The sequence below is a fragment of the Aphelocoma coerulescens genome, chromosome 3, assembly GCF_041296385.1.
Source record: "Aphelocoma coerulescens isolate FSJ_1873_10779 chromosome 3, UR_Acoe_1.0, whole genome shotgun sequence".
Taxonomy (NCBI): Eukaryota; Metazoa; Chordata; class Aves; order Passeriformes; family Corvidae; genus Aphelocoma; species Aphelocoma coerulescens.
The window spans coordinates 14,938,638-14,964,690 of record NC_091016.1 but is presented as its reverse complement, the minus strand read 5'-3'; the positions used below and the strand labels follow the sequence as shown (position 1 = coordinate 14,964,690).

At 45.7% G+C, this 26,053-nt stretch overlaps 2 protein-coding genes across 3 annotated transcripts; one reads left to right on the top strand and one right to left on the bottom strand.

Moving 5' to 3' along the window:
• Positions 1-260: 260 nt before the first annotated feature.
• Positions 261-17,069, top strand: DHX57 (DExH-box helicase 57). Its single transcript, XM_069009159.1, has 24 exons — positions 261-312; positions 2,092-2,294; positions 2,991-3,143; positions 3,417-3,581; positions 4,181-4,983; positions 6,348-6,544; positions 6,685-6,806; positions 7,054-7,249; positions 8,008-8,132; positions 9,224-9,357; positions 10,097-10,151; positions 10,452-10,648; positions 11,119-11,235; positions 11,539-11,635; positions 12,099-12,272; positions 12,822-13,022; positions 13,459-13,735; positions 14,292-14,387; positions 14,487-14,570; positions 14,690-14,827; positions 15,272-15,346; positions 15,767-15,901; positions 16,491-16,691; positions 16,786-17,069. The coding sequence occupies exons 2-24, from the start codon at positions 2,101-2,103 to the stop codon at positions 16,927-16,929; spliced, it is 4,080 nt and encodes a 1,359-aa protein (XP_068865260.1). The 5' UTR covers positions 261-312; positions 2,092-2,100; the 3' UTR covers positions 16,930-17,069.
• A 2,473-nt stretch (positions 17,070-19,542) lies between these two features.
• Positions 19,543-25,164, bottom strand: LOC138107664 (serine/arginine-rich splicing factor 7-like). Of its 2 annotated transcripts, XM_069009170.1 has the most exons (9): positions 25,064-25,164; positions 24,542-24,722; positions 24,225-24,401; positions 23,198-23,272; positions 22,973-23,074; positions 22,418-22,471; positions 21,163-21,207; positions 20,481-20,516; positions 19,543-19,847 (listed from the first exon to the last, which is right to left on the bottom strand). In XM_069009170.1, exons 1-9 carry the CDS (start codon positions 25,083-25,085, stop codon positions 19,823-19,825), a joined length of 717 nt encoding a protein of 238 aa, XP_068865271.1. In that variant the 5' UTR covers positions 25,086-25,164; the 3' UTR covers positions 19,543-19,822. The 2 variants fall into 2 exon arrangements, with proteins under 2 accessions (XP_068865271.1, XP_068865272.1); XM_069009171.1 differs by lacking the exon at positions 21,163-21,207.
• Between the last annotated feature and the right edge of the window lie 889 nt (positions 25,165-26,053).

Here is a 26,053-nt window from a genome sequence, read left to right as displayed (position 1 = left end):
CCCTCAGTAACTTGTGGGTTGGTGTAGCAACCACCGACAAGATTTTCAACCATCGTCATTGTCTTCACTTGAGAATACGAGCGATACTTTAAAAACCATCATGCCTGTTGAGAAACAGACACCCGGTGTCACTGTTACAGCCACACACATACAGATACTCAAACGCACAGCGCCTTACAGCCACACGTAATTCTCAGCGCGGGGCGGGGCGCGGCGTGAGGGGAGCGGGGCGGGGCGGGCGGAGGTGCCGTGGCCCGGAAGGGAAACGCCGCGGATCCGGGTCGGGGAGTCCGGGAGGTACCGGGGAGAGAGGTGGGGACGCTGGGGAAAAGGGGTGGTGGAGCCCCCGGAGGGCGTCACGGTTCCGCGGAGAGGAGGGGGGTGCGCGGGGCTATGGAGGGGCGCTGAGGGGAGGTGGGCGGGCAGGGGATGGGGTCCCGGGAACGCAGGGCAGGGAGAGGATTAAGGGTCCCAGACACCCGTGGAAGGTGTGCGGGGAGGGTGCCGTGGGCAAGTGCGGGAGAAGCCGGCGGAGCTGCTTCGTGCCCGGGGCTCTGTGCTCTGAAATGAGAGGAAGGAGACATAACCCTGTGTGACAGCGGCCTCGGGGGCGCCTGCCGTGCTCGCCTTCCTCCCTCCCTCCCTCAGTCTGCCCCGAGCGGGGTCAGCTTGGCTGTGAGCTCCTGTCCAGCCCCGGTGGAGCTCCAGTGGGGAGAGCGGCCACAAAAAGGGGAAATTCTTTCCAAGCCCTTGTTCGGGCTGTTACTTGTGCACGGCCACATCAGTTCTTGTCCTGGCTGTGGAGGTGCCAGTGCAGAGATCCAGGACTGCCCACAGCTGCTCACCTGTCCCTGCAATAGCTTCCCATTATAGCCGGAGGTGCAGTAGGAGGATGTGTTAGTGTTGGGCCATTCTGTTCCCTGACAGCTGCTCAGTCCTAATGGGCTCCTGTCAGCACTGGGAAAGATTCTGCTGTGAGAAGGAGAGGTGGCCTTCTGTTTCCCAACACAAGTCCAGTCACTCCCCTCAGCAGGCTCCACAGAGCGCTCAGCAGCCTGGGCAGCTCCCTGCAGAAGGGAGCCTAATGTTGATGCCGTGATGATTTTTTGCCTTTTCTTTTATATACCTTTTATATATACTTTTTATATAGCTTTTATGCATCCTCAGTGCTCTTAGCATGCATACTTGTAATTCCTGAAGTCTGATAACTTAGCATAGTTCTAATATTCTGTTAAGCCAGGAGACCAAACATCCTGGAGGCCTCGCAGTTGGGGGCCAGAAAGCCCTACACTATCCTGAGAAACCAAGGTCCTTTCTAGAACACATCCTGTAAACTAAGATTAGGCCCATCCAGGGGGGAATTCCTCGGGATGGGGTGATACCACGCTATTCATTCAAGCCTCTCATTGAGGAATCTTTGTTAGATATGCTAATTTGCAAGGTCTATAAAATGGTATACACGATATATCATGTGGGTGCAGTTTGGTACATTCCACCTTGGTGAAGTGGTGCACCATAAGGATTCTTACTAAATACTGAGGTAAAAACCCTTTTTCTCTTAACTGTGTCTGGCTCTTAATTTTTAATACCAGGAAAAGGCATCACTGTAAGATAATGTGAAAAAGCATTGTAGCTTCAGCTCCCTTTCCACCTTTTACTCTCAGCCCTGCAAGCTGCTGAGTTAAAAAGCAACAGGGCAGAGGCTGCTCTCTTCTGTGAAATTTCCCTTGAAGGTTTTGTCCTGTGGGCTTCCATGTTCAAGAAAATTCCATCAGAGTGGCAGAACTGGGGCTCCCAGGTTAAGCAGCACTGCTGGTAGGGTCATGCTTTTGCCAGAGTTTTGTCGAACTTGCAACTTTTGGCTCAGGAATATTACTTTTATTTTCTCAAGCCACAGAACTTACTAAACAATGTTCTAGAAGAATATTCTTTGTTGCAGGTGCATACAGACGCACCAACATGCAGATAATCAACACTGGTTTGAGAGGGTGACTTCTCTTGTCACACAGAAAAACAAATAATGTGTGCTCAGACATACACAATGTGCTTAATCACCTTCACAACTGAGGGCTATTTTTTCTCCTTCTTCAGCAGGAGAACATGAGTTGGTTAGGGAGGAAAAGAGGAAAGCCCAACAGAGGAGGGGGAAGAGGAAGAGGAGGCAGTGGAAGACGAGGAGGCAGCAGTGGCCATTCAAAAAAGCCTCAACTTGGTGGAAATAGGAAATGTTCGACCAAAATTTGGGACGATGGAGATGATTTTTGTCTCTTTGAGGAACCAAGGCTAGAATCCAGGTATTTCTGTTAATTTGGGGGGGATTGGCATAGAGATGTTTGGGGTACTCTGGGGCATTTGGGATACTCTTGGATGTTGGCATTTGTTGGATTGTTTGTGTTTGAATATAAGAGAAGAGTGAAAGGGTAATGAAGGTGTTTCAGTATGAAGCAGTTTTTACATATCTTTTTTGATTAATGTTTTATACATTTTATATGTAGGAAAGTGTTTTATTTTTTAAAGATTAGAACCTCTGATTTTCTTCTTTGGTCATAAAGCAATTTCAGGACACTTTTGGTCAGAACACACTAATAAATGCAGGATATTCATTTTTATGTATTTCAAAACAGAAGCTGGGCCATGGAAAATGAGCAGTTTAGAATTAGTTTAGTATCCTGTGTGTGTTCTGCCCCATCTAGCTTAGAAATATGTGGTTGTATTGTGGTCTGAGGACAGCTTTACCTAGCAAAGTGTTTAGTAAATAATTTTGGATTTGATGTAGGATACAATACATATATGCATAGTGTGTGCAGATAAAGACACACAAATTCTGGTCACATAAGAGTAAATCCAGCTGAATAATCTGTAGTTGATGGATTTCTCTTATTTTGATTTTCCTGTTTTGAATTACAAATTTGGGCCCTAACATCCCAGTTCAATCAAGATCATTTGAGCCAGGCAAATAACTCATGGTTATATCCTATTTTAATTTTTAGATCAAGTGCCCCTGCCAGAAGAGGAGGGCAAATGAAACAGAGAGCTGAAGCAAGAATGCCTCTGCAGACCATACACATGACATCAGAGAATCAGAGAAGAGTGAAAGAACTTCTTCAAGAGCTGCAAGGGCAGGAGCTGGCTCCTGAATCAGAGTTAGTTTAAATGGAGTCACTACTCCAGCTCTTCTAGATGAGCATGCTTTAGCAGGCATACTGTTATAAATGAGAACAGTATTTTTTCCCTTAACTTTCAATTATATCTCAAATCCTATGGTTTTGACTCTGCTTTGTTCTTCTACAATATTAACTCTGGGGAAGGGACAGCCAAATCTTCCTTTTAAATGAAGGATTTAAAATGCCAAAGGCAGAGTTTTATGCCTACTCAACAGTTTAATTTTGTTTCATTTTGATAACTCTTTTTATCAGTGTAGCTGGAGAAGATGATGATGAGCCTGATTACCTCGATGATGAACCGTGCTGGTCAACGGAACAGGAATCTTCTGATGTAGTGCCGAGGTTGTCTGCTGAGCCAGCTGAGCATGGAATTGTAGACAGTGAAGTGTCTTCATTTGCTGTGCACAAACTCTCCAGGTGATGCTTTTTAGTGAATAATTTGTATCCTGAAGAGGTAGATCACTGGTCTTGATACTCTGTAAGCCCTCAGGGCCTGGACTTCCTCTTGACCCTGGGGAGGTTCTGTGTTCAGAATTGACGAGCTGGTATCTCCTACAAATTTAATCCTCAACTAGGTGAATTTAAAATAATGATTTTATGAAAATAAGTCTCTCCAGTCTTTTCCAGTGAGGTTTTCCATTCTTTCTTTTACACAGTGAAACAGATATTAGGAAAGCTTAGGGAGCATTGCTGCTATATGTATGCTTCTCCCAAGTAGGTAATATTTCAAAACCTTGTAAGTGTTCTTCATCCATTTTGCTCAGACGTGAGTATTTATTCAATACTTTTGCTTTGTTTGGGAGCATTTTATATGTGACAGCTTTTTCTGAAGAGCTTAATTTCTGTAGTTGAGTGGGAAAATCTAATCCCATAACTATTATGTGCTACATTCTGAGATGTGAGGCAGTGCCATACACATTCCCTTACTGTGAGCCTGATCAAGCAGATCTGTGATTATTTTGCTTCATATGAACCTCTCACTCACTTGTTGCCCTGTTTTCTCTGTTTTGGTGCAGGTATGGTTTTGACTGTGAGCGTTGCAGGGCAGTGCTGAGATCCTGCAATGGTAATATTGGGGCGTCATTGGAGTATTTGCTGTTGCAGTGCTTCTCTGAAAGGTATGGAGAGAAGATGCAGGTTTCTGCAGCAGCTGCTGAAGCCAGTCAGGAGGAATGTTTAGAACAGAGACAAGAAGAAGCTTTTGTCCTCCGGTCAATCTATGGAGAAAAATTTGTAGAAAGGATTAAAAATCGTGTTTGGACTTTTAGTTTGGAATTGGACTACCTAGCACACAGGCTCAGCAAATCTAAACAAAAAGGTACAAGGGACACAGCAAAACAGACTTCAAAGGAAATATGTAAATTTTATCTCCAAGGAGGTTGCAGGTTTGGTTCAAAATGCAGATTTAGACATGAATTCCCTCCAGACCATCCACTAAACACCTCCAAGAACTCTGTAGATGATGCTCATCTCAGACATAGTGATGGTCCCATGTACGAACTTGAAGTAAGATTTCCTGACGAAAACAAGTATCCTCTTCAGGCACCTCTTGTGGCATTTTACTCCACTGATGAGAATCTGCCTCTTGCTTGTCGTCTGCACATTGCTGAATTCCTCTTTGGAAAGGCCTTGGCAGCTGCAGAGTCTCATGAGCCAGTGGTGTACACCTTGGTGACTTGCTTGGAAGATGAACACGAGGTCAGTGAGTTACTGAGCAATACTCAGCACAAGTTCAGTGTTCCTCCTGTGTCCCCGCCGGCAGCGCCTCCTGTAAAGCCACAGACAGAGAGCGCACCTGCTTCAAATCAACAACCTGAAGGTACACCAAATCTCCTTTATGGTTTCTGGGCTAAGAACAGGCAGATTTAAAAGAAAAAGAGAGAGAGAGACAAGGCAGAGCCCCCAGTTCAGCCATCTATTCCAAATCTGTTTCTGGAGATTGAGGTCATATGGTGAGCCCAATCCATGATCTGTCTGTGCCTCAGGAAGTTCCTTCTCTAATCAAGCTGCAGCAGAGAGGTTTTGTGCCGGCCAGAACTGAGTTCAAGGAGCACAGAGTTTGGTTTGGCAGAGTGAGTGATGCCCATTGCCACACAATCCATGGAAAGCATTGAGAGATGTGAGCTCACCAAAATGGACCAGAGAAGTGTGCTTGGAAGGGAACAGGGAAGGTTATTTGCAGGCTCTGTTGCATCTGCTACTCATCAATTCAGAAACCTCTTTTTTTAGATTACTTTAAATTACCAACAGCTCCTCAAAATTAACTTACAAAGGTGGATTTAAGGCTAAGCAAATGTGGCAAGTGGTTATAGAATGTTGTTCAGGGTATCATCCCTTTTTATTTATGCTGGTGCAGACAAGTTGATTTCACAGGGGGAGAGTTGAGGCTGCATCACTTGTGGCAAGGTGACTTTTGAGCTCTCAGTTCCAAAACTACTTTTATCTAAGGCAAGCTTTTTTCAGGACAGTTTTCAAGAACAACTGCATTGAGCTGTAGAGCATGTAAATAGTGACAAATCGTGGTTTTGCTACAGTAAGACAAAGTATTCCATTCTTTTAACAGCTCTGCAGAAAGACAGCTTTGTTCCAGAAACTGAGATTCCAAATAATTTTCTTGAGTTATAAAATACTCCTTATGCTATAAAATACCATATTTAGATGAAAGTAGCCTTAAAACTTTGAAGGGCTGGCTGACAGTCTGAGCAAATCCTGCTTTAGTTGACAGGCAGAGGCACCAAAGTACCTCCAGTTTCAGCTTTGGTTTAAAAGTACTTGGCAGTGACTTAACATTTAATTAAAACTACACTAACTTTTAAGCTGGTGCTACCATCAAAGTTTTGTGCTGCATAGAAGTGGTCGTGTGGTATATTGGAGAGTTGAGCTGAGGCACATGGAAAACATTCAGGAAGGCAAACCACTGAACCATCCTGGCTCACTGTGTGGCCACCCAGACCACAGTGCAGGGGTAGGGACAAGTGGGATGGGGCTGGAGAAGTTGTGGTCGGTTTGGTGAGGTGAGGGCAGGTTTGCTGGTAGTGTTGAACTAAATGCATCTCAGAAACAGTCCTGCAGACCCTCAGGCCCAGTGTAACAAGGTTCTTTGTTGGGATTGCTGCTGGATCATGTCTCTTCTCCATTGCCCGTTCCTTAGTAATAACAAAACTTTACACTCTCTGTCTCAAGCCTCAACAGTGTCAGAGCCTCAGGAAGAAGAGGTGGTGGCAGAAGTGGAGGAGGAGGAGGAAGAGCCTGAACAAGTTGTTGTGGAGAATGAGAGTTATGTGAACTTGAAGAAGAAGCTTTCCAAAAAGTATGATGTGCAGGCGAAGTCTCTGTATAACGAAAATGTTAAAATCTGCGCACAGTTTAGGCAGAGAAAGGTACAATGTGCACAATGTAGTATCTTTTTTCTTGCTTACTTCAGAGAAATAAGTATTTAAGAGACAAGCTGTTGTTTCAGATGGTTCTGTTCCATCCCAGTGGTGTTCTTACTGCTGTGCTGTCTGTTTCTGTGCATCAGTCTTCCAGGCACTTCCAGTCCATGCTGTACGAAAGACAGAAGCTCCCTGCATGGCAAGAGAGAGAAAACATTCTGGGTTTGCTTGAGAGTCACCAAGTTCTTGTTGTGAGTGGCATGACAGGGTAAGAGTGTGATTGCATGTACAGACTTTATGTATCAAAGTATACACAGACAAATGTGAAATATGATCCGTGTTCTGGAAAGGTTGGGGTGGTGGCTCATCTGTGACCAGTGACAGCAGTCCTAGGTGGACTTCATGTGAAGGATCACACTAATGAAACAAATTTCCAGTGGAATGCAGTCAATTTATGTGGCTGGAAGATGTTGGATTTGTGGGGTTTTTAATTAATTCCTGATTTTGTTGTGCAGATGTGGGAAAACCACTCAGATTCCTCAGTTTATCTTGGATGCTTCATTGCAAGGGTCTCCAAGCAGAGTTGCAAACATCATCTGCACTCAGCCTCGCAGGATCTCTGCCATTTCCGTGGCTGAACGTGTAGCCAAGGAGAGAACAGAAAGGATTGGACTCACTGTTGGATATCAGATCCGTCTGGAAAGTGTAAAGGTACATATGCATTGCTTGCTGGTTTTCATTTACTCCTGCTAAAATGTGCTTAGTGCTTCTCTAGTGTACAAAATCCCTGCCCTACACCTGCCATGCAGTGTGATAAGAAAGTGTGTATAATCTGTGTTTTATAAAATATTACGAACCATGTTCTATATTTTATTTCATCTCAAGTTGCACAGTTCACTTTGCAGAATGGGAGTGCAGTGTTGTGTCTTGTGGGTTTGCTTTCTGTTGACCAAGGTGAAGGGGTTTGAGAGTGTGAGTAATCCTGCTGTCCTTTGGAAGGCTACTGGCTGCTTTTCTGCCTGTTGCCATTCCCATGTGACTCCCAAGTGGAGACTGAAGGGTACAGCTACAGTCAGACGGAAATGGGGGCTTGAATCCAAACTGCTGTGCTGGAAGTGAAGTTTCGTCTGTGTTGCAGCTGATTGGTTTTTCCAAGAAGTAGGCTAAAAAAGAGGCTCACCAAATCTTTCTGGGAAGAGAGATCTGAGTTGTTTGTCAGAAAACAATATCCACAGGAAAAGCAGTACAGATTTTTTGATATTTAGCAATGCCCCTCGGTAAGAAGCAGGTGTTCTCAGTTTCAGACAAGAAATTAAAATCCAACAGCCCATCTCCAGCAGGGCTTGCTTGGTCCCTCTCTGTCAAACCTGGCACTGAGCTGAAACCAAATGCTTTACAGCAGCACATACTCTCTTTGCACTATGTTAATTTGCCCAGAGTCAACTGAATCCTTTGTCTTCCCCTTCAAGTCCTCAGCTACCAGGCTCTTGTACTGCACCACTGGTGTGCTGCTGAGAAGGCTGGAAGGAGATCTGACTTTGCAGGGAGTCACTCATGTTATTGTTGATGAAGTTCACGAAAGAACAGAAGAAAGGTAAATAATCTCTTACCCTGTAAGCAAAATGAAGAAACATAGTCAGAAAGATAAAGGTGGCTGAGGTGCAAGTAACTGATCCTGTGGCAGTAATATGGGATGGTGGAAGGAGTCTGGGTTTAGGTTCTTGTCTTTGGGCAGCAGGAAATTGTGTTGCAGCAGCTTGTGAGAAAGCACATCTCTCATAAATTGCTGTGCCTCCAATGTGCCCTCACATTGCAGCGGTGTTGCAAAGAGGTTTTGGATGGCGCTGGAGCGTTAAGTAACTTTTTAACCAGAGCTGTTTGGTTCTTACACTTCCCTTGTTTCAGCTTTTATCAAATACCATAATTCTTCACATGCCTTCTGGGGAATTTTTTCTCCTGGTGCAGGCTGCAGCAGAGCAAGGGACAAGTGCTCACATTTCCTTCCAGTCTGTAGATTTTACTGGTTCTAGGCAGTCTCATCCTATCCTGCAGTTTTACCCTACTTACCTCCTGATGACAGGCAAAAGATAATGTCTGTCAGTATCCCTGTAAATTAAGTGGTGAGTCAAACACTGCAGTGCAGTGAGTTTCCAGGAGGCTTTATCTGTTACCCAATATTCTGCAGCTCAGGTGGTGTTTTAGCCTTTTAAAAGGGCTTGTGTCTCTCAAGGATTCCTCTTCCTTCTCATTTAAAATCACTTCAGGCCCGTCTTCTAGTCATGCCACAAAAGCTGTAAAAGTATAGGGAAAAGTACAGTGAGCAGGGAAGAGTGGGTAAGTTTGAGTAACTCTTCCAGTGAAGAGGAGGAGCAAAAAGGACTCATCTGTTACTTTAATTTCTTATCTAATGTTCTTGCATTGTCATGAATATAAGTAATTTGTAAAACTTTTTGTTGTTTAAATAGTTTTGCTAAGTAATCCTGACACTCCAGTAAGGGACAACCAGAAAATAATCAGATTTGCAGATTGCCTTCCCCTAGGCCATTCTGAGAAGCTCATGCTTCTGTGATGGTGTTGCTGTGTTATTGGAGGACACCAGGAGGGTGGACAGAAAGGGGAGAAAAACAGAGACTCTGAAAGTTAACACTGAAGACATTCAAATGTTCTTTTGCTTGTTTTCTTCAGTGACTTCCTGCTGCTGGTTTTGAAGGATATAATGGCTCAGAGGCCAGACCTGCGCATTATACTGATGAGTGCCACCCTGAATGCAGAGCTTTTCTCTCAGTACTTCCACTCCTGTCCAATCATTAACATACCAGGTGAAAACCATTCATTTTTATTATCATTCATTGTTTTCGAGAATTGTTTTCAATATTTCTTCTTGCAAAGTGTTTCTCAATACAAGATGAGGATGTGTACAAGAAATACAATTCTGAGGACTCAGAGGAGGAGACTAATGAGATTTAGGAGAGAAAGGACTTGGAAATGCTGACCTTTTTGTGCTGTCTGTATACCAGCAGAATTTTCCTCCTCAGAAGGCAATCATTATATGGTGTACATGACATGGTTCCCTGGGTTAGTTTCACCACAGCTGAAGACTCTCCTGTATCCTTGTGAGAAAAGGAGCGGTGAGAGGATCCAGCTGGATGTGTACATGTTTAGCCAAATGTGCCTTTTAAATTGCTGAGTTATGCCATGGAGCAGGAGAGGAACATGGATGTGTTCCCATGAGTGTATCAGCCCTTCTCTGCCTGTGTGAGTGCATTGTGCATTTACCATAGAATCCTAGATTGGTTTGGGATGGAAGGGACCTTAGAGGTCGTCTAATTTCACCCCCTGCTCAAAGCCCCATCGTAACCTTGAACACTCCATGCTTGGAAGACACCCACTGTTTGTCCTAGCAGAAATGGTGTTGAAGAGTGCAGTGTAGATGAGAGCTGTGAAGCCAGTGTGTGTCATAATAACCTGTATAAAATTAAATAATCGTTGGTCTTTTTCCTCTTTTCTCCATGCTGTTGTGGCATGTGTAGATAGATTTATTCTCGTGTTTCCTTTCAGGTCGAACGTTTCCTGTGGACCAGTTTTTTCTGGAAGATGTGATTGCAATGACAAGGTGTGAAATTATATATTCTAAGATGTGTTTGGGTGGTGAGGTTGAGGTTGCAGTTTTGACCTTGAGGCTGCAGTAGTTCTGTGCATGTATTTAAAAAGTAAATCCTCTCAGATCTCCCCCATCACCTGCACTCTTGGAGCTCTATTTAAAGCACATTGACCTTCATATTATCAATGGTTTATACAAAGTTCCTCTCAGACTTACAAAAAAATATTTTTGATAGCCTATCTCTGTGGTTAATTATTAGGAGGGGACTGTTGGGCTTCTTTCCACACCACCAAATGTTCTTCTGCTGTCCAGGTATGTTTTAGAGGACAGCAGTCCCTACAGGCGGAAGGTGAAGCAAGAACAGAATGGGAGACACAAGAGAACTGCATTTGAAGAAGTAGAGGAGGACCTGAGACGTGCTGGCCTTCTGGAAACCACTGACACCGTGGTCAGAGATTCAGACCCAGACCAGAAATTAACTCTGAAGCAGCTCCTTATACGATATAAAGGTGAGCTCCTTCTTAAATTCTGTAAATTGGCACACAGAGAACATGGGATATTAGCACATACTACTGTAAGCTGAATGCTTGTCTGTAATTCAGAGTTTTGCACTTGTGAAGTTCTAGATGAGAAACTTCCTGCCAGTTTAAAAAAAAAATGAAGAGAACCCATTGTTCTGTTAAACTACAGCAAACACTTTGGCTGAAACCAGTCTTAGCATCTGAAAACGGACAATTTTCAGCCACTGTCTCTTTCCATCCCTTTTCAGAGGCCTTGTTAGTTCCACTTTCCTCTCTGTATCTGTTCTTGCTGGAGCAGCTTTGCTTGAGGCACAGGATGGATCTGCCCTCTTCAGGTCTAAGCCAGGTGCTCTTTAAACTAAGCTGTGACTGGTTGTGCAGCCACACTGGTTCCATACATCCACAGATGTTTTTTACAAGACATGGATTTACTGTGTGTTTTATTTCTCTTTTCCCAGGGGTTAGCAAGGCAGTGTTGAAAACAATGTCTGTCATGGACTTGGACAAAGTTAATCTGGAATTAATTGAAGCCTTGCTGGAATGGATAGTTGCTGGCAGACATTCATACCCCCCAGGTAATTTCATTGTCCTTGGGAGATAAATGAAAGAAGCTTCTTTGACAGCCCAAAACTAATGATTTGCATGCAGAGTTTCTGACTATGTTTGAAAAAACAAATTTCTGGTTGACTTCCAAAGCTTGTGATACACATTGGAAGGGAAAGGTGAAAAAATTGTCTACATTGGAAAGTCTTCTGTGAAGGACTGTTACAGCCTGTGTACTTTTTTTTGGTACAATAATTGCACATTAATAAAATATTGTGCTGTCCTTTCTGTTGAGTGATGTTTTAATTTTTTTTTTTTTTAATCTACATATGTAGGTGCTGTGTTGATATTTTTGCCTGGCCTAGCAGAAATCAAGATGCTTTATGAACAGCTTCAGACTAATGCTCTTTTTAATAACAGGCACAGCAAGAGGTAAGGCAGAAAAGCTCCAAAAGTGTCAGTCTTTACCCATAAATAAAGAGTTGTTTCCTGCACAAAGCCTGTCTTTATCCAGGGATAAATAAGGTCTATTAAACGTGTGAGCTGACTCCAGTCGGGGTAATTCCTTTTCTGCTGTCTTATTGTCTCGCTCCTTTTGTTTTTCCTCCTCAGCTCAGGAAGGTCAGTTGTTGAAGTTCTCCGAGACTGTAGTGAGGAGTGCTTTCTTTCCATTTTGTGCTCTGCATGATCCAGGCTGCTGAAATCTCAGCCCTTGATTTGTATCAGAATGTTTGCTGAGTTACATTCAGCTGTGGTTGCATTTGGCCTTGGATTGTTACAAGGAGAAATAACACTCTGGACAGTGTCTAGTGAGGCACAAGTGTGTGCAGGCAGATTGTTCCCAAGAGGGAATAGGCTGGAGATGCCCTGACATGTTGTCCTATTGTCCTTGCAGGTGTGTGGTTTATCCACTTCATTCCTCACTGTCCAGTGAAGAACAGCAGTCCGTGTTCCTCAGGCCTCCTGCGGGAGTGACCAAAATCATCATCTCTACCAACATTGCAGAGACATCTGTCACCATTGATGACGTGGTCTATGTGATTGACTCTGGAAAAATGAAAGAGAAAAGGTACTGGCATTCTTTCCTCTGGGTTTTGTAGGCTGGGAAACTGTTTTATGCCTTGAGATTTCCAAAGAGCTGGGAAAAACTGGAAGGAAACTTGGTCTGTAGAAAGCTGCTACAAGGTGGAGAAAGCCAGTCTAAACTCAGATCCAAGTGCAGGGGTGGGAATTGTATCCATTCAGAAGTTGGCAGCATCTGCCTGCTCAGCCTCCAGCCTGTTCTCTGTGCACTCAGGAATACTCACTTTTTACAAGGGCAGGTGATAGGACAAGGGGTAAAATGGCTTCAGATTGAAAGAGGGCAGGGTTAGATTGGATAGTAAGAAATTCTTTATTGTGTGAGGCACTGGCACCGGTTGCCCAGAGAAGCTGTGGCTGCCCCATCCCTGGAAGGGTTCAAGGCCAGGTTGGACAGGGCTCTGAGCAACCTGCTCTAGTGGAAACTGTCCCTGCATGTTGCAGGGGGAAGTTGGAATTGGATGATCTTCACGGTCCCTTCCAAGCCAAACCATTCCATGGCTCTGTGAATACAAGCCTGTCTCTTGCTCTCCTGTAGGTACGACCCAGGCAAAGGAATGGAAAGTCTGGAGGACACCTTTGTGTCCAAGGCCAATGCTCTGCAAAGGAAAGGGCGGGCAGGACGTGTGGCCTCGGGCGTCTGCTTCCATCTCTTCAGCAGCCACCACTACAACCATCAGCTTGTAAAACAACAGCTGCCAGAAATACAGAGAGTGCCCTTGGAGCAGCTGTGTCTAAGGTGAGCTGCTGTGTTTCTTGAAGCAAGCCTGTGTGCAGGATGTTGTTCCTTTGCTGCAGGGAGCTCCTGCCACAACCTGCATCAAACACCACCATCACGCAAACGTTAAAGCAAGAAGCCTTCCTATACCTGCTGCACACTTTGTACTGAAAGGAAACAAAGCAGCACAAGTTATATTTTTGCAGTAAAAACTTTATTTCAAACCATAGCATGGCTAAACACGAGTCTGTTCTTACAGACTGACTGTTCCACATTGCCCCCTGACTTCAGCTTTGCCTTACAAGCCCCCTTCTAGGGAGTGTGCTCTTCAAAGCATGTTTTCTGTTGGGTTTTTTCTTTGTTTCTACAAAACCTTGCTTTTTTAATCCTGTATATGGAACTAAGCTGCTTTTTTTCTTTGTTTTTTCTTTTTCACTTTCCCTCCCCCTCTCTTAAGAATTAAGATTCTGGAGATGTTCTCTGAGCAGAGTCTTCACTCTGTCTTATCACGACTGATCGAGCCCCCTAGGACTGAGTCTTTGCAGGCATCAAAGGTGCGCCTGCAGGACCTGGGAGCACTAACTCCGGATGAAAAGCTCACCCCTCTGGGATACCACTTGGCTTCACTGCCTGTGGATGTCAGGATTGGCAAACTCATGCTGTTTGGCACCATTTTCCGCTGCCTGGATCCTGCACTGACCATAGCAGCCAGCCTGGCCTTTAAGTCACCTTTTGTAAGTATTCTTAACCCAAGGGCTGTGTTTTTGTGCAGCAGCAAAATGCTGTTGAGACTTGCAGCATGCTACACTTGAGTATTTTAATTCTTTTTAGCCTACATTTTTTATGTGTTAATGCAGAGCTTGTTAAAACAGTCCAGTTACAAGCAGAAGTTCAAAACCATGTGGCAGCAGCAAGAATGGTGTTTATGTACAGTAGAAACTGAATATTATTTTCAATTTTTAGCTAAGAAGTGCAGACATTTTGTCTGAATTTGGTGTGAAAATTAGTGGTAATATAAATTGTGAAACAGCGATAATGATGGAGCTGACACGTCTGAGCTGTGAATGCAGAGGTCACTTTGGATCTCAGTTTGTGTCTCCATTGTCACTCTGGCTTTTTAAATCAAGTGCTTTTTTGAATGCCTCATATTTTCTGTTGTCCATAGGGAAAACTCCCATTCTGAGCTGTGAGCTGCTGTGAAAATACCAAAGAGAATGTGCCATGTAGCTCTAGAGTGGCTTGTCCAAGTGGTGAGGGGAAGAACACACTAACCTGTTACTGCCTGTCTAGGTGTCACCATGGGATAAAAGGGAAGAAGCAAACAAAAAGAAGCTGGAGTTTGCAGTAGGAAACAGTGACTACCTGGCTCTTCTCCAGGCCTATAAGGTGAGTTAAAACTCAGTAGCTTCTCTCAGGGTTTTGTGATGTGTTTGAAATTCAGATGGAAATGTTTTATTAAAGGCTTCCTCCCATCCTCTCAATCAGGGATGGCGTTTAAGTATCAAAGAGGGCTCTCAAGCAAGCTACAACTACTGCAGGGAGAACTTTCTGTCAGGAAGAGTTCTTCAGGTAAGTCAGTGTTTGTGGCCTGGCACAGGGTCTGGCAGTCCCAGTGAGGGAAATAAGCCACTGGGGCAGACTGGTCCCACTGGGCGTGGCAGCCATCACAGCCCTCTGTGTGTTTGTAGGAGATTGCCAGTCTGAAGAGGCAGTTTGCAGAGCTGCTTTCTGACATTGGCTTTGTGAAGGAGGGATTGAGAGCCAGGGATATTGAGAAGAAGTGGTCCCAAGGAGGCGATGGTGTGTTGGATGCCACAGGAGAGGAGGTAATTCACTGCATTTCATCAGTGCTTCCAAATGCTGCTGCAGTTTTTCACATTTTCAGAAAGACTGGGGCCAGAGATCTCCTGGGGTTGTGTGATGATAAGGGTGATGAGGGTTTGGTAGTTGTAGGATTTTCCTGTGCATTGGCCCATTTGTGCTTGCTTTCTCTCGGGTGCAAGCCACTTTGTAGCCAGATGTCTAAGAGCAATTCAATTGGGCACTAACTGCACCAGGACAGTGGTGGCCAATTTGTTCCATTCACAGCTGGGGGAAACACAGCCCAGGTCCAGCCTGAGGCCTCAGGAGCAGTGACTTGTCCTCTATAAAGCACAGGAATGCAACTATAAAAGTGAACCAGTTTCAGGAATTCAGTCATTCCTGGAGCAGGGCTTTACCTTTACACACTGAACTGTAGAATCCCTAATGGTGCCCTATTGATTTCACAGGCAAATTCAAATGCAGAGAACATCAAGCTGATCTCAGCTATGTTGTGTGCTGCACTGTATCCCAATGTTGTCCAGGTAAAAGAATGTTTTTTCATTTTTCCTTCTTCTGTCTAGCATATCCACACAGCCTGCTTTCATTTGGGCTCAGTGCGGCAGTCTTGAGCTTGGCTTAGGCTGCCGAAGATTGCTGCTTATAGTGTCAAAGACGAGCAGAGCTCCAGTTTGTATTGCTTGAGACTGCTGCTGTTCCTGCAGGCTGCTGGCAGTGTCACACACAAGCCAGCAGCAAATGTTAGGAAGCCACTTAAAATTACACCTTTTTAGAAGGCTGAGGTTACAAAGGAAGTCAGGGTTAGACAGCACCTGGAGTGTAATACCTGTCTCCAGTGACTCGACATGTTACTACTACAGAATTTCTGTTCGTGAAAAATTTAAAACATAAAGTTAAAAGGTTTTCTGGTGCAGATTTTTATAACCTTTTTTCTTACCATACAGGTGAAAAAGCCAGAGGGTAAATACCAGAAGACCAGTACAGGAGCAGTCAAAATGCAACCAAAAGCAGAAGAGCTGAAGTTTGTTACTAAAAATGATGGTTATGTTCATATTCATCCTTCGTCTGTGAATTATCAGGTCAGGATTCTTTTTTTCTGCAAAGCATGCTCTTTTTTTATAAAAGAAATCACCTTTGCTTGAGTATTTAAAACTACAGTGAGGATCCCTATTGATGTTTAAAATAAAAAGTCTTAATGATTGAACAGTCCTGTGATAGGATTGTAAATAATGGTGCATTCCTGAGTTAGGAGTGTCCTCTTGGGCACAAACTCCAGCCTCTGGAGTGGAACTAGTGGCTTCAATAACCCCCATATTTGTTTTCTTAAGCTACACCTGCAAAGTAAAGTTTCAGTTGCAATGCTCCTCTGGTTTCTCACTATTCATGATTTGTTGACAGATACTTCAGGGACATACCCTGGTTTGTTTCCTTGCTTGACTCAGCACTGGAGAATTAGCTGATTTCTCACATGTGAAGCAGGAAGGAGCAAGGGATAACTGGCAAAGTCGTTGGCAGCTCTTATGGGGCAGAGAGGGTCTGTTAGTGATGCAGGTGCACTTTAGGCACATTTGCTGCTCTTTGCAGCTGTAGAAGAGGCAGAGGAGGCCTGTGGGGCAGAGACAGGAAGAGCTGTGTCTCTCTGACGAGGCTGTTGTGTCCCTGTCCCAGACCAGGCACTTTGAGAGCCCGTACCTGGTGTACCATGAGAAGATCAAGACAAGCCGCGTGTTCATCCGGGACTGCAGCATGGTGTCCGTGTACCCGCTGGTGCTGCTCGGGGGCGGCCAGGTGCACATGCAGCTGCTCAAGGGGGACTTTGTCATCTCCCTGGATGACGGCTGGATACGGTTTGTGGCTGCCTCTCACCAGGTGAGGAAGAGGAGGGGCTGGCCTGGGAGAGCTGCAGAGCTGTGCTGGAGATGAGCCTTACCCTTCCCTCTGTGTTTGACCACACGTGTGTTAGGTGGCCGAGCTGGTGAAAGAGCTGCGCTGTGAGCTGGACCAGCTGCTGCAGGATAAAATCAAGAATCCCAGCATGGATTTGTGCATGTGCCCCCGAGGCTCTCGGATCATCGGGATGATTGTCAAGCTTGTGACCACGCAGTGACATCAGAACAGCTTTCTGCAGAGAATCACCCATCGCCACTGCCTGAGAACAGACCAAGTTACATCAGTGTCTCGCTGTATTTGTTGGTCCAAAAGGTGGCATTGACCTCTGAAAGAACAAGCTGGCAGCTGTACAGTTGACAGTTCTGGTTTTTTTTTTTCTTTAGTTTGCTCACTTGTTGAAATTAAGGTGGCTTACAGTAGACTCTGGGAAATGGGAAAATGGCAAATCTTCCAGAAGGCATAGAAACCTCCAAGTAAGAGTGTTTTTTCATGGGACTGTACCTGGCAGTCATGTTTTCTGGTCACAAAAACACCTACTAGCCAGCTGTTTCTTGTAACAGTCATGTCTGGAGGCAGCATGTGCAATAGGGAGCTGCTCCCAAATTGGTTTAAACTCACTTTACATTTTGACAAGGTGTTACTGAGGCAGGCAGTTTTGGCTGACCAGGGATCCTCTGTTTACAGTTCAACCCAAAGGCCTTATACAGGTGAGCACCTTTTGATTTGTGTCAAGAGGTTCTGAAATTCAGACATGGTCCTGTGGTGAGGGGACTGTAGTGGATCAGAGTGTGCAGTTAGATCAGTGCAGGTTGCTCTGGTGACAGGGTAGAACTGCAGGACAGTGTGGACATTTTCCTGCAAAGAGAGGCTGTTCCAGCCCTTCCTGCACTGGGAAGAAGTAAAACAGCTAAGCTGGGACTGCTGTAGTGCATTAAAATGAATTCTTGGGCAGGTGCCACTGCTAACTGTTAACCTGCTGTGGTATGGGATATGGGGTATGCCACCCTGCACAGCTGGAACAAAAGCTTTTGGAAGCTTTTAGCCAAACTCCTGCTCTGGGGACTGAGCTGCTCTAGTGTGTGGTAAAATGCTGTAGTAATAATGAACTATTATTTCCTCCCTTTGGCCTTGCTTAATTGCAGCACTGAGCAGTGCTGCAGCCAAGCTGCTTAAATACCGAGTGCCTGAAGTGACAGGACTGGGCTGTCGCCTTTCGTAGTAAAACCAGAGTGAGCACTGCCTCCAGCAGCAGTGTGCTGCACAATGAGTGGAGGAATGATGAGTGGAGGGAGGGACATTGCTTGGGCAACACTTTGTTTTTTTAAAAAATACACAGGCATGGTTGTAGTTTCACACCAACACCCCCTCCTGTGAGGAAGATGACAGGAGTACCAAGACCAACCTACCCAGGCAGAGAAAGGCCACTGCAGCTCTGCTGGGATGGATTAGCCCCAGCTGGCTCCTAAGCACCACAAGGCCACTCCCTCCTCCATTCCACCTCCACGACCTGGCACTGGGAGGGGGAAGGGTGGGATATGAGAAAATTCACAGGCTGAGATACAGCCAGTTTAAGAAAACAAAAGCAAAAGCCACACACACAGGCACAGCAAAGTGAGGAATTCATTCCCCACTTCCTGGGGGCAGGCAGGTGTTTAGCCACACCAGGAAAGCAGGGTGCTATCCTTCCTAACACGGACTTGGGAAGACAAGCCCTCTCACTGCCCACCCCTTCCCCCAGCTGTAGATGCTGCCATGATGTCCTTTGCTCCCTTGGGATCAGCTCTCCCAGCTGTGTTCCCTCCCAGCTCCTCTCAGGGGGTCAGGTGAGCAGCAGGAAATCCTTGACTCTGTGAGCACTGCTCAGCAGTAATGACAACAGCCCCAAATTTCCAGCACCCAGCCTTCTCCTGGCTATCATGAAGAGAAAGAACTGTGTCCCAGCCAAAACCAGCACAACTGCAGAAGGCTGAAGGCTTTGAAGTCAAAATTACCTGGCACTCCGCTTCCCTTGCCACTCTGATAACAGCCATTATCAGCTGCAAAGATAAATCAAATTGGCAAATATCCTGCACTGTTTTATTGAATCTCTCAGTAACCTATCCATGGGAGATGGGGACAGTCTGGTTTCCCAAAGCAACCACAGATCAGGACAGCAGCAACGCCCTTCCTTGGGCACCCTTCACTGCCAGGATGGAACCAGGCAGCCAGGGTCAGACAGGAGGAACTTGAGCTCTCACTTCCCCACATATCTTGCCACTTGAACATGACCTGCAGGTTATGCTGAGAACCTGTCATCTCCACAAAACCCCTCCAATTTCCTAGAAATAGCATGCACATATATTATCTTTTGCACCAGAACTGTGACCCTATCTGAGTATCACAAAGTACTTGGACAACCAAGATCTAAAACAAGACTTCCAAAAATATTTACTGCAATAGCTTACATGCCAGAAGTATTTAAAATACCTTCAGGTAAGAAGTTCCCTAGTCCTTTAACGGTCATGACAAGCCAGCATTCACACATTGTTTTTGCCAATCTGTTAATGTTTTGTAGACATTTCTGTAAGTCACTGGGCAGATGAGTACCCCCAGAGAGGTTTTCTGCCTCCCCAAGCTTTGAGGGGGGTGCACAAGGTAAGGATCACCACAACATTCCAGCTTCAACAGCAGGAATGGCACCTGGCACTGGTAACTCTTCCCTCTAACTGGTGCTCTGTAGGGATGAAAGAAGAAACATGTGCCTATCCCAGCCTGCCTGCCTGCTGCTTTTGACACCAGGGGGACAGAGCCTGCTTCCCCATCCCAAATATGAACAGCACAGGTATCACAATTTATTTCTTAGTTAGAAATGCAGTTTATTTCAACGCACCAATAATAAAAAAAAAAAGCCCAACATTTTCAGATCACAGAACATGAACACAACAGAAGAGTTTTGTATTAGTCTGCTAATATGACTTTTAGAGGATAGAAATTCATGCCAATTGCTAGTCAATAGAAACAGCCTTCTAGGACTAAGCCCTTGCATCACAAAATCCCTTATAATGTAAACAAAATAATTTTTTTACTAAACTTCTTAAGTTTGAACCCATTCTTTTAGAACTTTCATTCCTTCAAGGGCTTCCTGATGGTGAGTGACTGAAAGGAAAAAAACAACAAACCGTTAAGAACAACTCCTACAGCAAAACCAACAGAAACTGTATGCTCTCCCAGGCTTCCTCTGGAGTTCCACCCCCATCTTCATTTACAGTTCTCAAATAATGAAAGAAGTGTTGTATTTTACACTTTAACTTAAAAACTGCTTTAAGCTTGAAAGCTGAAGACTGCTTAAGAGAGCTGAGATACCAAGCCTGCTCAGAAATCTCAATTCCAGCACATCCTTCTCTGGTAACATAGGAAAACTTCTTACTTCATGGAGCATAGCACAGCTTGGCAGCTGTGCAACTCCTGAGCCTGCAGGAGTCACCAGCAGGAATTTAATCTTACAACACTTTCATTTCTTGCTCCACACCTTACATCACTCACTTGTTCCTACATTCTGAATTCCTCAGGAACATTTCATTAAAGTATGTTTCCTAAGGAGTTATTATCATGACATTCTGACTACCAGCAGCAGGAAATACCCGTAAACAATTCATCTTCTCACAGGTCAGACTGGGGCAAGTAAAAAACCTGAGCTTTTAGCCTTGCCCAAGTTAACTTCTCTAGGAACTGCTCCAGCTCTAGTGCTGTTTAACCATAGGACAGACTCCAGTTTTAAGACATTCCTACCTTCTCTTTGGAGATGGTGATCTGGACTTTGAGCGGCTGTTTAAAAACAAACAAACAAAACCATCAGTGGGGTTGGTACACTTGGCTACTCAGAAACCACTTCTGACCATTTAAAACCAGAACAGTTTGATGGTGTTAAATGCATTGACACTGCTGGTAGCAATGTACCCAGTTACTTTAAGCAAGAAGCTGCAGGTGAGAAGGAAAAATGCTGGAAGCTGGAGCCCTCAGGAGAAGAGCAACACACAGCTTAAAAGCTGCTGTAAATCACAGTAACCCTGCAAAGCAGGAGCAGTGAATCGAGCAGAGTTAGGGAGAGGGAGAACTACAGACATTTGAGAAGAAAGGTAGGAGAAAATATGCCCCAAATCCTGTTCAAAAGTATTTTTTTGTGATAGTGAGTGAAAAACATCTGTATGCAAAATCGTGGAAGAATTGCCTACTGTCCCACGAAACATCAGCTGTTAAAAAAAACCCATAAAATAATGTATGAAAAGTGTTTTTGAAATCAGCTATGAAAAGCAAAAAAACCAACCCTGCAACAGAAAACCTTCTTCTACATGCAACTGAAATACTGGTCCAAACTGGTCCTTGAATCATGAGAAAAAAAAAACAACCCCAGAAAAAACCCCACCAACCAAAACAAAAACCAACTGAGTGGTACTTGTATTTGAACGCTCACCTTTTAGCAGGTAAGCCAGATTTAGATCTACCATGAGACTCAGACCTACAACAGGAGAAAAATAAAGCTCAGCAAAGCAGCCAGTGGGCATGCAAACACATCGAGTTAGCTACACCAGCAACAGCAAATTCACCCCACGCAGCAGCACCAACCACAGAGGGAAGGCTCTGGTGCTGCAGGCCTTCCCTGGGACATTTCCAGGGAATCCTTTAGCTCTTATTGCAGAGACCCCACTCATCAGAAGACACGAGTGCAAGCACAGGAAGCTCCCCAGCAAAGCTTCAGCTGCCAGTTCCACAAGACACCAGACCACACTCCCACACTTTCTTCCTACCTGCAAGCATCCCTTCTATAAAGGGAAGAATAGTTTTAAGTGTCATCTCAGAAAAGACTTTAACAGCACATTAAGAGCCTGGAATCAGCCACATGTGTGCTGAAGAGCTGGTGGCAATTTTATTCAAGCATAATTCAGATTTTGTACCAGTATCTGGCTACTAATGAGTTAACTATTCCCAGTTCATCTCAGGAATTAAAATCTACTTAAGCAGTGAGACTTTCCTCCCACATTCATTAATGTTACTTTACCAACTCAAATATTTGCTGTTACTTAAAAAATATTTGTCTTCTTGGGTGTCAGAATTCAGGCCATCACTCAACATAAGAATACTCAGTTCAATAGCCTTGGCCAAACAAGTGAGATACTTTTACTCTGTTTCTGCTCAGAACTGTTTCTGAAGCGTTATCAAGATTGACCTTTACTGGGCCTAGTAACTCATGGAAATACTACATGGACACTGTTGGCACACATTAAACAAAATGTTACGTGCCACTGCTTTGAAACCGTCCTGGTCACTATCCTGAGCCACTGTCTGTCCCATTCCCCCTGCCCCTGTAACTTTTTACTGGATCACAGTTACAGAGGATGGGGTTGCTCACAACCACCCAGAACTGGTACTCAGTAGCATGGCTTAAGTAACAGTAAGGCAGCACTCAAGACCATCCTCAATTTACTACACACCTAAGAATTAACTTGTTTTTAAAAATTCTCTCCACAGACCTTTAATTGCACATCACTACTTTTGTCTGTGGAAAGGCATAAATTATTAAGGGCAAATACTGCTCTGCTGGACAGTCTTCCAACTCCTTCCAGATAAACTCCCCCAGGGAAGAAAAAAAAAAAAAAGAAACAACACAGCACCACAACCAAACACCACACCAAAACTATTACTGGTTTGAATTAAAACTAATGTCTCACCTGCTTCGAGGCCATACAACAGAACGGGACCTGGAGCGTGATCTGGACCTAGATCTGGGAAAAAGCAATGAAAGCTCTACTATCACATTCTTCATACAGGTGAGATAGAGATCAGTTATTGTAAATGTCTCAGAAGACTGAGAATTTTGTTGGGCAGTTAGTTTTCCAGAAGTAACTATTATTAGAAGGCTGGAGCACCTTTGGTCAGTACTGCCGTCGACATAAAATGAATCCCACTGCCTTACTTGATTAAGCAATTAAACCCTGTACACTTGAAACCGAATTTGGAAACCTTTACCACAGAGCAAGGCTGTAACTTTGGCACAGTGTTAGAAAGAAAAAATCTTAGAAACAGCAGTTCCAAAGTTATATGCTTAAATTTTTAACCAAGTATTCAGAGTAGCTCTTAGACATGTAACACCACAAAGGTTCCTACCGGCACATGGACTGCAAAACAAGCTTAGTGTTCACATTATAGCTGCTATATATCCATACTTGGTATTTCAGCTCCAAGTGCCCTTCAGCAATGCTGTGGGTTTAACACCAACCACATACCTTGACCTTCTTAGAGAACCAGAGCGGGACCTGCGGGGTGAGAATGATCTGTATCTACGAGGAGAGATCGACCTGGACCTGCGGTAGGAAGCTGACCTGGATCTACAACACAAAGTGAAAACCAACCCAATCAGGGCAAGGTACTTTTTCACAGTAACTACAGAAAACGAAGGAGGGGCCCCCAGAGGGAGGGGTAAGAATGGAACACAGAAGGCAGAGCCCTACCTCCTACCACGGCTGCGACTGCGTGACCGGGAATACCTTCTTCCTCGAGACCTCGAGCGGGATCTAGACCGGGACCTGGGTTTAGGTTAGAGAAAACAGGTATCAGCAGACAGCTGCAGCAACCAGTGCACGTGAGGCCCTGCTGAAGTCAAAACTTCTTTAAGACAACTAAAAAGAGAATTTAATAAAACAAAAAAAAGAAAAAACCAAAAACCAAATCAAAACAACAAAAACACACCACTAGCATCTGTCAGTTGGAAAAATGTCTGGGCCTACTTGTCTTGAGCATTTTTACTACCTAGAAAAATGTTAAAAGCTGAATTACATTGCAGAATTACATTAGAATAGAAAACACTGTAATGCGTATTTAAAATAAACCTTGCAAGTTTGCAGGTCGACCCTCTTTGGCCCAAGGTCTAGCAGATCTAGACGATCTAGAAGTATCTATAGGCGAGCGCTGCATCTAGGTAGGTGTTCTCTTCAATCTAACGACGATCAAACTGACAGCCCAATGAGCCAGGGTGAGGCTTGATTGACGCAAGAAGATTTTTCTAGGTGGGAATGTGGTCAATCTGGTGTTCCTCTTTCTAAACCGGAGGGGGGCCCCAATTGAAAGCCAAATTTACTGTTACGGCGGTCACCGTCTCAAATTTTCTGCCCTTAAAGAATAAGGTGAAGCTACGTGTAGATGGCTCGAGGGGATCTGGCCTCTTATGCTGATCACCTCAAGGTCTAGGAGGATCTTAAGTGTCGGATTTGCAAGGCGCCTCAGCATGAAATCTTAAGGCTCGTGACATTCTGAATCAAGGCGACTGACTCAAACGAAGAAACCTGAAAGGTTTTGACCAGGTTGATTATTAAGATATTAACATTTTATATGTATTAGCAAAAAAAAAAAATTGTGATATACACCTGTTGACTTACGACATTAAGAGTTAAAACTGGTGTAACATTCTGTTCTTTGCTAACAAGAACTACACAAAAGCGAGCTGGCGAAGCAACGCGGCCGCCCCGGCCCCGCACGTACCTGCTCCTCCTTCGCCGGCTATAGCGGTGACAGTCATAGGCATAGTGGCCTTTCTCACCACACTCGTAGCATCTGTCGTTGGGGTCGAAAGGGCGCCGGGCAGGGGGCCGGTCGTAGCGGGAGCGACGCGGCATCCCTGTGGATACTTCCACTCTGACTCTGGAGCCGCATATTATCCTGCGAGACACAGCAGGTATTAGCCAAAGGAATATTTTTCTCTGATGCGCTCAAGCAACGAACACGAAAAATCCATGATTGGTGTGGGGTAGGGAGACCGGGGACTGCGGCCCTCGAAGAAATTCCAGGCATGCACGTACTTCCCATCGAGGCCAAGCACAGCATCTTCAGCATCCCGGGGGTCTTCGAACTCCACGAAGGCGAACCCCGGCGGGTTCCTGGCGATCCACACGGTTCTCAGCGGTCCATAGTAGCTGAAGGCTCTCTCCAGCTCGCCTTTGCCGGCGCCCGTACCCAGATTCCCCACGTACACCTTGGTCTCTGGGGGGACACGCGGCCGCCATGTCAGTGCCGCGCGCGGCGCCGGGCACGCGGCCACCCCTCCCCCGCCCCGCCGCCATCTTTGACACCGCGTCCATCTTAGGGCGCTCCCGCCGGGCCGCGCCCGCCCTCCACAGACGCCGCGGCCACGGCGGCCGCCCCGCGGCGCCCCCTCCCCGCCGCCCCCGTCCCGCTCAGCGGCCGCCTGAGGGAGCGGCCGCCTTCTCCCACCGCCACAGCGGCACCCACGCCGCCGTTCCCTCCACCTTCCCGTGGCCCCGCTGCCCGCAGCGGAAGCCCCCACGCGCCGCTCGGCGCCCCGGGCTCCCCGCCGTGCCCACCGTATCGCCCGTATCGCGACATCCTCCCGACGACAGCGCGAGCCCAGGCAGGCGCGACCCTTATATAGAGGAAGGACCGCTGCGCCTGCGCGCCGCGCGGGGGCGGGGCGGGGCGGGCCCGCGCCTCGGCGCGCGCGGCTCTCGCGAGAGGCGGTTCCCGCGCGGCTAAGGGGCGGGCGGCGGCCATGGCGGCCCCGCGGTGGCCGGGGGGGCACGGGAGCCACGGGCCAGCCCCGGACTCCTCCTGCGCACAGGCTTCCCCCACCGGCCCCCGGTGAGAGCTCCTGTCCGGGTCTGAGGGAGCAGAGGGGTAGGGAGCCACTCGTTGCGCTATGCACGCCTCATGCGTGACCCAGCACAGCTTCTCCCCGTGCTGAGGGGGAAGGAGCTGACACCATGGTGCTTATTCCACGGCCAGGAGTGGTGCCTTCCTTGGAACAAGGCATTCCCAAACTGCTCCAAGTCTCGTATGCTGGCTCACAGCTCGGGCCCATCCCAACCAGCCATCAGGCACTGGTCCATCCTTTCATATCTGACACGCAGCTGGAGATGATGTGTGTTGGCATCTCCCAGCCTTTCCAGGGAGACACAGACAGGAATGGATGTGCAGTGGACATTTTTAAAGAAAAAAAGACAACACAAACCTGACAGATTCAAGGTCATTTTAAGCAAGTCCCAGCAGGAATGAGAGCCTTTTCTGAACAGACTTTCCAGCTGCATTTGAGCACACCAGTGTGGGATCTCGTAATAAGGCAGAACAAATACACTGAGATAAATGAGGGCTCTAAATGTTCCTCACTGCATTAATAATCACATGATGATTCCTGCATCTTTTGTTGGCATAAACTAGAAAAAGTGTTAAGAAACACAAACTTGCTGAATTGCAACAATTTTCCTTTTACAGAACACTGGTTTCCCAGTGCTGCTCTAAAATAACAAATATAGACAGGGAATGGTTTTAAAGCCTGCTATTTGCCTGCTAACCTTCCC